The sequence below is a fragment of the Sarcophilus harrisii genome, chromosome 6, assembly GCF_902635505.1.
Source record: "Sarcophilus harrisii chromosome 6, mSarHar1.11, whole genome shotgun sequence".
NCBI classification, from domain to species: domain Eukaryota; kingdom Metazoa; phylum Chordata; class Mammalia; order Dasyuromorphia; family Dasyuridae; genus Sarcophilus; species Sarcophilus harrisii.
Window position 1 is genome coordinate 245270863 of NC_045431.1, and position 13488 is coordinate 245284350.

Genomic DNA, 13488 nt, shown 5'->3' on the forward strand with positions numbered 1-13488 from the left:
TGACGGCGGACTTATCTGGTCTCCGGGCTGAGATAAGGCCGCTGGGACCGAAAGCGGACAGAGTTAACCTGCTACAGAGGCTCCACAGCCCCGGGCAGCCTCGAGATGGGAGCCCTCAGCCTGGCAACAGGGGCTCCCCTCCACTCCCACCTCTCATTTGCACCTGGGACCCAGGTAAGAGCGGAAAGAAGCCCGGCAAGCCGGGGGGAGAGCCGGAGACCCCGCACCGGGGGGAGAGCCGGAGACCCCGCACCGGGGGGAGAGCCGGAGACCCCGCACCGGGGGGAGAGCCGGAGACCCCGCACTGGGGGTGTCGGCTTCCTCCGCGGAGGTCGGGACGCAGCCAAGTGCGTCTGAGAGGGAGAGCGGAGATTAGGATGCGGACTTGAAGTCCCAGGTTCCATTCTGCCGCTGATACTTGATTTCTCTCTCTCCGACTTTCTCTGCATGTGCTGTCTCCGTCTCCCTCTCCTTTCCTCTCTCTCTCTCTCTGTCTCTCTCCCCTTCTCCTCCTTCTTGTTCTTTCTTTTTCTGTCTCTCTCTCTGTATTTCTCTGTCTCTTCTTCCTCCTCCTCCTCTTCCTTCCTCCTCTTCTTCCTCTTCCTCCTCCTCCTTCTTCATCATTTTCTTCTCTTGTCTTCTTCCTTCTTCTTCCTCTTCTTTCTTCTTCTCCTTCTCCTTCTCCTTCTTCTTTTCTCTCTCTCCAGAGGGACTCCGGGCTGGATGGGCACTGTGAAAGACCGTGGGGGGAGACTAGGCAGGGGTCACAGTGCTTAAAAACTTTCACTTTCCCCTCTTACTTTCTTCTTGGGAAATAAATTGGCCGGACCCGGGGACTGCCCAGGTGTCCTGCAGCCAGTTTCCTCAACTGTAAAATGAGGGGATTGGACTAGAAGGTCCCTTCTAGCCCTATCTCTGTGGTCCTCGGAACCCCTTCAGCTTCCTAAGGCCAGCACTGTCTGCTTTTCTACCCCGTTGTCATCAGAGGATGGGCTCATACAGAAAAAAATGCCTGGGAAGAGCTCATGCTATAATCAAATGAATTTCTGACTTGTGGGCCATTTACTGCCAAGGAACACCAGTCCTGCCATGGCTCCTTAAAGTCTGAAAAGCAATTAACAAACATCTCATTTGATCCTCATGAAAACCCAGGAAATGAGAGTATTGTAAACTCCATTTTACAGATGGGGAAACCCAGGCAGAAAGTTTAAGTGTCTTGTTAGAGTAGGGTCAACTGTCTGAGATAGGATTTGAACTCAGAGCTTCCTGACTCTAGATGTAGATACGATGGAAACCATAATTTATGCTGCAGGCTATCAATCAAATGCTAAACTGTTAATAATATGAATGGCTTTAATTCTCTTTTTAAGAACCAAACCCAGTTTTTAGTTCTTTTCTTCTTTTGGATTTCTAGTATCTGTAAAGTTACTAGCGTCAAGACAGAATAATTTTATTATATATTTAAAAGGGAGAGCAAGTTGTGCACGGGAGATTTGTGGTTTCATGTGCAGACATTTTTATTCTACTATATTATGGAAATGCTTTTTTGTTTCATAAATAAAAGACAAAATGAATTTTTAAAAACGCCAGTCAATAACACATGTATGAACATCCACAATCTCAACTTATGATGGAGACATCATAAGTATTCTGATCTCTATTTTACAGATGAGGAAACTGAGGTTCAAAGTGACCTTGGAAGCCTTCCTAGTTCTGTTTATGATCCTAGAACTAAAAATGATACTGATGGGTTTGAGGGGACATCAGGCGTTACCTGGATCTGATTTTACAGGCTCAGGGTGCCATAGTGACTAATTGTGGAGCCTTCGTCTCCAGTTTCTGCTCCTGACACGGCCCGGCTTGTGACAAGAGACCCTTAGCTCTGGCTGGTCTAACCACCTTCTTTTATAGAGGGGGGATTCTGAATCCCTGAGAAGGGGAGATGGCGTGGCCAGGGTCACACCGGTAGCAAAAGCCACCCTCAGGATGGGCATGGTGGATGAAGTGTTGGATCTAGGGTCGGGAAAAGCCGAGTTCAAACTGCGACAGATACTGCCAAGCTATGTGAGCCTGGGAAGGCCCTTTATTTTCCTGAGCCTCGTTCCCTGTCTGTGAAATTGGACTAAATGCTGTCAGAACCAAGTGGGCCGGTTCAGGACAGAAGCTTTGTAGGCCTGAGAACCTGAGTGTGAGCTGAGATTCTTCATTCTGGGCATTTGGCAGATCCAGCGACGGCCAGCTGTGCTTTGTCCCTTGTTTGGGGGATGGGATGCTATTCCTATCCTCTGCCTGTCCACATCTCCACTTCCCTCCTTCCCTCAGCTTTGCCGCTTCCTGTGTGACCCTGTCCTACACCCTCTCCTTCCTCGGTTTCCTCATCCTTAAAATGAGGCTCTGTGACCCTTCAATGTCTTTCTGCCTTCCTGAATTCAAGGCTCAGCTCAGAACCTTCTCTGATAGCTCTCTCTCCCCCATGTCATGGCTCCCCCCAGCCTAGAGGCAGAGAGTGCTGGACTTGGAATCAGGAAGAACAGGTGGAAGTCCCTCAGTCCCAAGAGCTGTCTTCCTGGGGACCTCAGAGTGCCCAGTATGGGCTGGGGACACGCATGTCCCCAGTATTTGAGGAGTGCAGTGGGCCACGTCCTGCTCGAAGGCTCTCTGACAGCCTGGCCCTTGGTCTTGAGCCTTCGGGAACTGGAGGATCCATTTCTGCTGCCCTTGTGGGTGGGAAATAACATCCCGGCTATCCAGATATGGCCCCTTTCCTCCCCCGATGGGGCAGCAGTCTTCCTAGCTGGGCTTGCGTGTGGGGAACCCTTTTCCTTCTGCTGTTGTTCCTATCTCACTTCCTCTTGGCATATCAGATGGGGGAGGCTGGCACTGCCAGCCTTAGCCATCACTGGGCCTGCAGCTACTAAGCCACTGGTGGGGACTGTCTGGGTGCCCATGGGAGCCAGGGAAAGACCCGAAGCCCTTGGCTGCAGGATGACAGAGCTCCCTGCCCTTTCCCTCATCCATCTCCTCCTTCACCGCTGCTTTGCCAAGGCCCGGAGCTCTCAGGAAGAGCAGGTCGGAAGCAGGACTGCCCCGTCCCCTCCTGCCACCTGAGGGGGCAGAGCACAGACCTGGCTTTCCAGGAGTGGGGCAGGATGATGGTTTGAGAAAGCATGGCTAAGGGAGAATTTTGTTTTGACTCTGGGGGTGATGGGAAGGAGACAGGGGAGAGATGGGAGTGGAAGAGAAGGAACAGTTTATTAGGCAAGCCCTTTTTAGGGGACAAAAGGTAGATTTATGTAGGGAAGAGTTTACAGACAAAATGAAGGGATACACTAGACACTGGAAATGACAACTATGAAATAGAGTGGGAGAGCATATGAAAGAAAGGTTCCCCAGTGGAAATCATAATTACAGTAGAAAGGGAGCCCCAGGAGGGCAAGCCCTTAGCTGGCACATTAGGTGAATTCTTAAACTTAAGGTTTAAATGTGGGGAGCGAGATGTGGGAGGGGGAGGCTCTGTCAAATTGTTTTTTAAAAAATGTTTTTACAGCTTCATTTCAAGGACTGTTTTCCTTTGTGATCCTACGGTTTTACTTTATGTATTTGACAATGCTATTTGGAGAAGGGGTCCATGGGTCTCATTAGACTGCCCAAGGGGGACCGTGGCACAAAGCTCGAAGGACAGGGAGGGAATGGGATGAAGGCAAACTCTTTGGAGATGAGGTTGGATGTTCTCTGTAAAAAATATTTCAGGTCCGCCTCAGGGCTTTTGCTCAGACTGTGCCCCATGTCTGGGACCCTTTCTCTCTTCCTTTCAGAATTCTTAGCTTTCCTTAGAGCTCAGTCCTAGGACCACCTCCTACTCAGGAAAGCCTAACTACACCCTCCCCCCCTCAGGGGGGGATGCCTCTCCATCACAAACTGCATTAGGTTTTGCATTTATTTTTCTGAGTAGGTTGGGAGACCAGGGGGGATTGGTTGGGAGGACAGACAGGAGGGGAAGACTTCCAAGGGCAATTTAGTGGGAACAAAGAGAAATGGGATGGGATGATCCAGGACAGCTGAGCTGTAGAGCATGGAGAGCTGGGAAGAGGCAACCCAGGAGGGACGAGGGGCAGGAATGCCCGGAGAGGATGCTTGAGATGCTGACAAAGATGGTGGGCAGGGATTCTCTGCAGAGGATGCCACCCTGCCTCCTCCAGGTGGGGCCTCCTCAGTGGTTAGAAGCAATGGAAGGAAGTTCTGATGCTGTATTCCAAGCTTCTAGGTCTTTGGGAATCCTGGCTTGATTTCTTACCAGAGTAAAATCAAAAAAGTAATAATTTCAAAAATAAATCTGAAATAATTAAAAAATAATTTGAAAGTCAATCAATAATAGTAATTTAAAAAATAAATCTGAAATTGAAAATAATTTAAAAAGCAATAAAATAAAAAACAATCTGAAATAATTTAAAACCAAGAAAATAATTTTAAAAATGAATCTGAAATAATTTAAAAATCAATAAAATAACAATCTAAAAAATGAATCTGGAATAATTAAAATAACACTTTGGAAAAGCCTGAGCTGCGGGTGGGCCGAGCCCCAGGAACGGCCCCGCTCGGAGGTCTGAGCCAGGGCCCCGTCTTTCCCTCGCAGGGCCCCAAGAAGCTGTGCCCGGTGCTGCAGTTCATGAGCGACCTCCCGGCACACACCAACACCAGCGGGCGCTACATCGACTACGCGTCGGTGACGCTGCACGGGCTGGTCTCTCTGATGGGCATCCTGGAGAACGCGGCCATCCTCTACGTGGTGGGCTGCCGCATGCGCCAGACGGTGGTCACCACGTGGGTGCTGCACCTGGCGCTGTCCGACCTGCTGGCCACCATCAGCCTGCCCTTCTTCACCTACTTCCTGGCCGTGGGCCACTCGTGGGAGCTGGGGACCACCTTCTGCAAGCTGCACTCCTCCGTCTTCTTCCTCAACATGTTTGCCAGCGGCTTCCTGCTCAGCGCCATCAGCCTGGACCGCTGCCTGCAGGTGGTGAAGCCCATCTGGGCCCAGAACCACCGCACCGTGGCCGCGGCCCACAAGGTCTGCTTGGCGCTCTGGGGCCTGGCCCTGCTCAACACGGTGCCCTACTTCCTGTTCCGGGACACCATGCGCCGCAAGGATGGGCGCGTCATGTGCTACTACAACCTCCTGCTGTACAGCTCGGGGGGCACCGCCGACGGCCAGGCGGTGTGCGGCCGGCGCCAGGTGGCCCTGGCCGTCAGCAAGTTCCTGCTGGCGTTTGCCGTGCCCCTGGGCGTCATCGGCGCTTGCTACCTGGCGGTGAGCCTGCGGGTGCGCCACCGCTGCCGCCGCCAGCCCAGCCGCTTCCTGCGCCTGGTGATGGCCGTCATCGCGGCCTTCGTGCTCTGCTGGCTGCCCTACCACATCTTCAGCCTGCTGGAGGCGCAGGCGCACCACGACCCCAGCCTGCTCCCGGTCGTGTGGCAGGCGCTGCCCTTCGTGTCCAGCCTGGCCTTCATCAACAGCGTGATCAACCCCTTCCTCTACGTGCTGACCTGCCCCGACGTGCTGACCAAGCTGCGCCACTCGCTGCGCTGCGTGCTCGAGAGCGTGCTGGTGGAGGACAGTGAGCTGGTGTGCGGCGGCGGCCGCCGGCGCCGCAGCTCCCAGGGCGGCTCCCTGTCCAGGTCCTCCTCCACCCTCAGCTCCGTGGGCTTCCCCCGCCGCTGGCTCCCCTGCCTGGGGGCCAAGGTGGCCAGACAGCTGGAGAAAGCCCCGCAGCCCAAGGGGGTTCCCCTGAAATGAGGCCGGCCGGGCGAGGCTCCTCCAGATCACACCCACTGTCCTGGCCCGAGCATCTCCCGTCCCCATGTCCCCATCTCTGGCGGCACACAAACCTCCGCCCCTCAACCCAGAGATAACTCAGAGCAACCCCTGTTAGAGATGGGTAAACTGAGGGCTGGAGGGGAATAAACTTGCTAAAGGGGAGCAGGTTGGCAAGCAGGGGTGAAGCTCTTCCGATCCTAAATTACTTTAAGCCATTAACACTTGGGAGGGAATGAGTTTTGGGGGGTCAATTTCTCCAGAAATGGGCACAGGGCCAACGAAAACATGGACCCATGACCTCAGTGGTTCAAAGCAGCGGCTCCTTTGCTCCTAGCATATCCCCCCTTCCCAATCGACCAAGGGCTCCTTCCCTCCCACTCATATCCTCTCCAGAGTCAGGAGGAAACAACCCTGCTTTGTTGGTTCTCCCTGGGCTAGCCCATGAGCCCTCAAGCTTTAAGGGCAAAAGCATCAGAAAGCATGTGCAAACATGTCTGTGGGGGCAGGAACTGAAGCTGGGTGGCTGCCCAGCAGTGGGGGACGGCTGACTAAGGGATGGTATATGCATGGATATTGTTTTGTAAGAATGATCAGTGGGATGATGTCAGAGAGGCTGGAGAGACTGACAGGAACTGATGCTAAGGAAGTGAGCAGGACCAGGAGATCATTATATACAACAAGATTATACAATGATCAATCCTGACAATGTGGCTCTCTTCCACAATGAGGTGATTCAGGTCAGAGCCATCTACAGCCAGAGAGGACTGTGGGAACTGAGGGTGGACCACGACATAGCATTCTCACTCTGTTTTCTTTTCCATTTTTCCCCCTTTTTGATCTGATTTTTCTTGTGTAGCCTGATAAATGTGGAAATCTGTATAGAACTGCCCGTTTTCATACATATCACTTGCTTTCTAGGGGAGGGGTGGGGGAAGGGTGCGGAAAAATTGGGAATATAGGGTTTTTGCAAAAGTGAATGTTGAAAACTCTTTGCATGTATTTTTGAAAATAAATGCTATTATTTAACAAACAGAAAGAAATGCAGCAGCTCTCTCTGCAGCAACTCCCCAAGGGGTGGAGGGTCCCAAAGTGGGGTATTCACTGCTGGTTGGCAGCCAGATGCCCTCTGGGCCCCCACTCCTGCCTCCAAGATAGTGACAATGACATGTCTCTCAGTCTGGAGTCCAAAGAAGGTCTGCTCCCCTCTCGCCCCCAAGGTCCAAGCCCGGCTTCCTCCGGGTGGAGCGAGTCCCTATCCATGCCCGGAGGTGCCAGAGGGCTGGGGCTAGAAGGAAGGGGACAATTAGGCCCCTGCACCTGCTCAGTCCTTGGCCACTAGGCGCTGTGGGGGCTGTTTCTGCAGAAGCGCCAAGGTGTCCCGCTTCTCGATGCGCCGGAGCTGCTTTTTCTTGGCCCGCTTGAGCTTGGTGGGGTTCCGGATCTAGTGGGGAAGAGAGGGAAGATCTTTGAGAATCCTGGGCCCCCCTGGCTTCTCCCTCCTTTCCCAGGACTCTTGGGGGTTGGGGTCAACGTTCCCCTGGTGCCCAAAACCCTGACAAAGGGACAACAGGAACAGAGCCGCCCCCTCCTGCCACCAGGCACGGGGGTCCCAAGTGCCCTCACGGGGCAGGGGCGTCCCGGGACACTCACCACTTGCACAATCTCTGCCTTCCGCTCATTCTCCAGGCGCCTCTTTATGTTCTCCGCTCGCCGCTTTTTCTTCTCCTGGAAGGAACAGCAATGAGGGGGGGCAAGGACTCGGGAGGGCAGCCCGGCGGGCAGTGCCCACCTCTGGGCCCCTCTCTGCTCGGCTGGGAAAAGGGTTTCGTATTCTCCTGAGCTTCCTCACAGATCCTGCCATTTCTCCCAGCGCTGACATCTCCAGGTGTCAGAGGGAAGGTGCCGGACCGGATCTCAGATCCAGTCTGGGTAACTCTGGCTCAGTCTCTGGTTACCCCATTTCTTTCACAGTCAAAGGGAAACAATACTCGTGCTTAGTTCCCAAGGTTGCCGTGAGGCTCGAGTGACACAAGGTGTGTAAAGTGCTCTGCCAATCCCACAAGTGCTACATAAATGTCACTCTTGTTACCTCCCCATCTCCGATGCCATGTTCACACCTCACTCCCTGGGGGCCTGGGCATGGGGATGGGTGAGGTGGAGAATGAGGGCAGGGCCAAGGAGTCTGGGAGGATGAGGGGAGCTAGCCTTGAGCTGCTTGCTCTCAGCCATGAGGCACAGAGACCGGGGCACCACCCAGAGCCTCCAGCCTTCCCTGACCCATCTGTGAGGAAGCTGGGCTTGTCGCCCACTGTCTCCTGGGCTGGGCAGCAAGGGGAAGGGTCAGGGCTGTCTCTGAGCCCCCAGTCCCCACTGTTTTAGACTACCTGCCTTCTGCACTTGGAGAGGAGATAGGCAGGTTGGGGAGGGGTCTCAGGCAGGCCCTCCTGGTGACCCCTGCGGGCCTTCATCCCATCATCCTCCCAGTCTAAGGCCGTGAACTTGGGAGAGTGCCTGACGCTTGGACAGTCCAAGGACAGGCAGCCTGCAGGGTTTCCGGGAACTCTCTCAAGTCCACGGCCCAGGCACGCCCACGGCCACCAAAGACCCATATTTAGCTTCCCTTAGATGGGCCTTCCAGTCCCTTTGAAGCCCCCCAGGGACAAGACAGCAACTGACTCCCCAGTTGGGCCCATGCTAGAAACTTCCTCGTTAACACCCAAGCAAAATATCCTGTTTTCCGTCTTTTTTGATTTGCCCATTTGCCTTTTCTTTCTCTGGGCCTTCCCCTTTTGTTCTGAGTTTTCCTTCACTACATGACTAATACATGGCCAGAATGGCCACACGTGTGCAGCCGTGGCAGACCACTCGCCGTCTCTGTGTGTGTTTTCCAGTTGCACTCTGGGTTTCTATATTTTTTTTCCCCCCAGTTCCAGTAAAGAGAGTTTTCAGCATTCACTTTTGCAAGATTTTGGGTTCCAAGTCCCCCCCGCCCCCTGGCAAGCAATCTGACAAAAAGGGTGAAAATGGTATATTCCCCCGCCCTCTGCCTTGAGAGGAGGTTCAAACTTGGCCTCCCCCACCAGCCGGCTGACCGTGGCTAACCTGCTTGATGGCTCGGAGCAATCTTGTCCTGGGTGACCCCGCAGGACTCCTCTAGGGGGGGTGTGGGACTTGTAGGAGATCCTCCCAGAGAATGGGAGACGCAGACCAGAAAGTCGAGGCCCGCGGTACCTTCCCTGAGGGGGATTCCAGCCCGGCCCTCCTCTGCCAAGCCTGGCACTTGAGGCTCCTGGCACTGCCACCTCCTGTCAGGCCGGCTTATATTCATGTCTCCTAGGCCTGAATCACTCTACCACCTCCTCCAGGAAGCCGACCCCGAGTTCTACCTGTCCAGAATCCGGCCGGTTCCCTTCCCAAGAGTGCCCACTGGCTTCTAAGTCTTGTCCCATCTCATCTTGTTTTGTGCCCCCCTGCTTCCAGTCCAGGGGGACCTCCTTCCCTCCACCCCCTCCTGCCCTTACCTCTTTGCATCTTTGCTTCTCCTCCTCCAAGTGTCGCGCAAAATCCTTGGCCAGCTTCCTCTCCTGGCGCTCCTTCATCTTGCGCTCCCAGGATGTCCGGAGTGGCTTGTCCTGGACCATCTGGGAAAACCTGGAGGCGGGGGAGGGAGGGTTCTGAAGGTAGACCCGGAGCACCTCATCCTGTACAGAACCCCCAGCATTCATTCAAAGCCCTTCCGGATGTGCTCTAGCAGCCCATCAACAAGCACATTTAGTGCCAAGTGTTGGGGATTTAAAGGCAAAAGCCCTGCCTTCAAGGAGCTTCTTCTCAGGGTGTGGAGCCAACATGGCACCAGTGGTCTATGTGGGAAACACAGGCAGCAGACAAGAGGATCATCTTCGAGTGGAAGGAAGCAAGCATTTATAGAACGCCTACTATGTGCCTGCTTATACCAACAAGATCACTTTTGAGGGAAAAGAAACAACATTTAGAGCAGCTACTATGTGCTTGCTTAAACCAACCAGATCATCTCTGAGGGGAAGGAAACGAGCATTTATAGAGCACCTACTCTGTGCTTACTTACACCAACCAGATCACTTTTGAGGGGAAAGAAATAAGCATTTATAGAGCTCCTACTATGTGCTTACTTACACCAGATCACCTTTGAGGGGAAGGAAACAAGCATTTATAGAACACCTACTATGTGCTAACTTACACCAACCAGATCACTTTTGAAGGAAAGGAAACGGCATTTAGAGCAGCTACTATGTGCTTGCTTAAACCAACCAGATCACCTTTGAGGGGAAGGAAGCAAACATTATAGAGTGCCTACTACGTGCTTACTTAGACCAACCAGATCACTTCTGAGGGGAAGGAAACAGGCACTTATAGAATACCTACTACATGCTTACTTATACCAACCAGATCATCTCTGAGGAGAAGGAAACAAGCATTTATAGAGCACCTACTATGTACTTACTTACATCAACCAGATCATCTATGAGGGGAAGGAAACAAGCACTTATAGAATACCTACTACATGCTTACTTATACCAACCAGATCATCTCTGAGGGGAAGGAAACAAGCATTTATAGAGCACCTACTATGTACTTACTTACATCAACCAGATCATCTATGAGGGGAAGGAAACAAGCACTTATAGAATACCTACTACATGCTTACTTACACCAACCAGATCATCTCTGAGGGGAAGGAAACAAGCATTTATAGAGTACCTACTCAATGCTTCCTTACATAAATTCTCTCATTTGATCCTCATAACGACGCCCCCTCCTCCCCCCCCAAGGAAAAGAGCCTGAGGCTGCACTCAGACCCAGCTGGCCTCCATCCAATGCACCCTCAGCTGCCTCAGGCCAGGGCCAATGGGGGTGGGAACCTCCTACCTGACCTCTGACCCTACTGAGCCTTCAAGGGTCACACACCCTCCAAGTTGGAAGGGCCCTTGGAGAGCATCTCACCCAAGCAGGACCTGCACACTTCCAGGGATGAGGAGCTCATCCTCATATTGCCCAGGGTCACGCAGGAGCTGGGGAAGCTGCCTTCTCTCACAGGTCGGGCAGAGGAGGCGGGTGCCCAGCTCAGATCCTCAGCATAGGCTCCTGAACAGGCTGCCTGACAATGGGCAGAGGGCAGCGGCGTCCCAGCCTGTGAGAAATGCCTTCCCCAACCTGAGCCTTAAACGTGAGGGTTAGCCGCCAGCATCCCTTTCACTGGACATGAGGTGCACAGACAGGGACAGTGCCGCCTGGTGGGTGGCAATCAGGGTGCCACCTCTGACCCACCCTGGCCGGCTGTGGCTGGCCAGTGAGCCCCAGACTCTAAAAGGAGATCTGCATGAGGGGACAGACTGTCAGCTGAGGGCTGCCTCAGTTTCCTCACCTGTAAATTGGGTGATAAGACCGGCAGCTCCCCCCCAGGCTGGTCTCAGGGCAGAGGGCCGGGGAGGGGAGTTAGGGATGCCCAGGCCCAGCCAGCTGAGAGTGATTCACAATCCTGGACTCCGGCACGCCCGGGCCCGCACAAGCTTTAGGCCCCCCCGGCTGTTACTAAGTATCGCCTCCTACTATGGTTACTTTGTTTCCCAAGCGCTGCCGGGAGCTGTCCCAGCGGCGCCCTTCCCCCCCCTCACCTTTTCTTGTTGCGATCCTTCCACACGCGGCCGGATTTGGGCTTTCCTTTGGGAATGACCAGGGCCTCCTGTGTGGCCTTCTTGGGCGCTGGGCTGGGGGCAGGAGAGCCGCCCCGCTTCTTGGCTTGGGGGGCCCGGGCCCTCGGCAGGGTCTCTGCGGCTCCATCCTGGGGCAGCACCCCCGATTTGGGGGTTACTGGCTCGGGCTGACCCAAAGGGCCCTCTCTGGGCTGTCCTCGATGGGACGCGGAGTCCTTGTCTCTCAGACTCTGGGGCGACGCCGAGCTGGCTTCTGGGGCAGACCTGGGGCTGGGCTCCCCGTGACTCTTGGGGGACCCCACACACGGCTTCTTGGGGCTTTGGGAGGGTCTCGGGCCTGGCTCCCTTTTGCCGCCAGCGCCCTTGGCCTGCTGATTCTGCTGGCTTCGGGGGGACCCCAGACTAGACTCTGGGTGATTCTGGGGGTCCTGATCCTTCCTCTGGGGGGACCCCAAATCCTGTCCCTTAGAGCTCTTGGGGGACCCCAAACCAGGCCCTCCGGAGTTCTGGGGGGACTCTGGGCCCGGATCCTGTTTCTGGGGCGATCCCAAGTCCCTGCCCCCATTCTTAGGGGATCCCGGGCCCGGCTCGGGGTGACTCCGCGGGGATCCCGGGCCCGCTTCGCCCGCCCCCGCCGCCGCTTCCGGGACCGGCTCTAACGCCGCCGCGGCCTCGGGCCCTAGGAGGCCGCGCCGGGCCTTGCGGGGCCGCCGGGACGGGGTCGCCGGGCTCGCGGGGACCGCGGGGCTCTCGGCCTCCCGCCTCCCCAGGCGCCGGCTCCTTCGGGGCGTCTCCATGGCCTCCCGCCGCGCCAGCCGAGCCCACCAGCAGAAGACCCACGTGGAGCGCCTAGGTTCTCCGGCGGCCGACGCTCCCAGTGACGTCCAAAAACAGCGACAGCCAACGAAGGGCTGGAAGGCGTGGTGCCCCGTCGGCCATATTGGTGAGGGGCAAAACCCCAGCGCCGCACTTTCCGGGAGCATGCGCCTTCCTGCTCCTCTCCGAGCAGCGCATTTGCGCCTGCGCAGATCCCATCGCTGGCCCCAGATGGTGCTGGGCTTCCGAGGGTCTGGGGGACGGACGGGGAAGGGCACCGGCGGACCGGGACCGGGACCAGCCCCCGGACTCGCTTCGTTCGCGGGCCTGCTGTGCGCTAGCGCGGTGCTGCATCAAGCATTTCTTTATCTGGGCTTTGAGGGCTCGAAGAAAAAGGGCGAGGAAGAGGTCCGGCCCTCAGGGAGCTTGCACTCTGCCCGGAAGTGGGAGGTTTACCCAAATAGAAACCCTGCGCCCAGGGGTGGGGGCGGGGCAGGAAAAGCTCCCCGAGGCTGCGGGCGGGTGGAAGGGCAGGAGTTCCCTACAGACCCGGCGTGAGGTGCGGGCAAAGGCCCGGGGGCGGGAGGTGGAGGAGGAACAAATGGGGGGGGGGGGAAGAGAAGGGAGCAGGAGGAGCCGGTCAAAAGAGCAGGGAGGCGGGAAGCCCGGGGCCAGGGGGTTTGCTTTTACACCTTCTTGATGCTGGAATTTCACTCTCGGTGGCGATGGCTTTTGGTTTTTTTTAAATAATCATTTTTTTTTTTTTTTTTTTTGGTTATTCTGAGCTTGAGAAACAACAAATGTGGATATTTCTAGGAACAGAGATGCGCGCGCACAGGAAGAGCCTGCGTTGCAGTCATACGGAGTTTGTGCATTGGCCGGTTGGGAGTAATCCTTGTTCTAAGAGGACCAAAGTAACGTCACTGTATTGGGCTCACGGCGCCACGTATCCTACTGTGGAGGGCCCTCCTCCAGGGGGGCCCCGTGCTCACGTTTGGAGAGGAGATGACTCCGTTTGTACCTCTCACGTTTCTTGAGCAATTCTGCGTCCTGCACAAAGCACAAAGCCGCCTTTGACTCTGGGCACTTGGTGCTGCTTGACCCTGAGACCCGTAGTCTTCCATCTTCCACAAAGGGTTCCAGAGTTCTTCAGAGAGACCTTGAGAG

General features: G+C 55.2%; 2 protein-coding genes across 2 annotated transcripts; one reads left to right on the plus strand and one right to left on the minus strand.

Moving 5' to 3' along the window:
* PTGDR2 (prostaglandin D2 receptor 2) lies at positions 1 to 6219 on the plus strand. Its single transcript, XM_031941430.1, has 2 exons — positions 1 to 174; positions 4634 to 6219. The coding sequence occupies exons 1-2, from the start codon at positions 106 to 108 to the stop codon at positions 5792 to 5794; spliced, it is 1230 nt and encodes a 409-aa protein (XP_031797290.1). The 5' UTR covers positions 1 to 105; the 3' UTR covers positions 5795 to 6219.
* Positions 6220 to 6812: 593 nt separating this feature from the next.
* CCDC86 (coiled-coil domain containing 86) lies at positions 6813 to 12583 on the minus strand. The gene is made up of 4 exons (XM_031941431.1): positions 11467 to 12583; positions 9337 to 9466; positions 7466 to 7540; positions 6813 to 7256 (listed from the first exon to the last, which is right to left on the minus strand). Exons 1-4 carry the CDS (start codon positions 12486 to 12488, stop codon positions 7137 to 7139), a joined length of 1347 nt encoding a protein of 448 aa, XP_031797291.1. The 5' UTR covers positions 12489 to 12583; the 3' UTR covers positions 6813 to 7136.
* Positions 12584 to 13488: the final 905 nt, after the last annotated feature.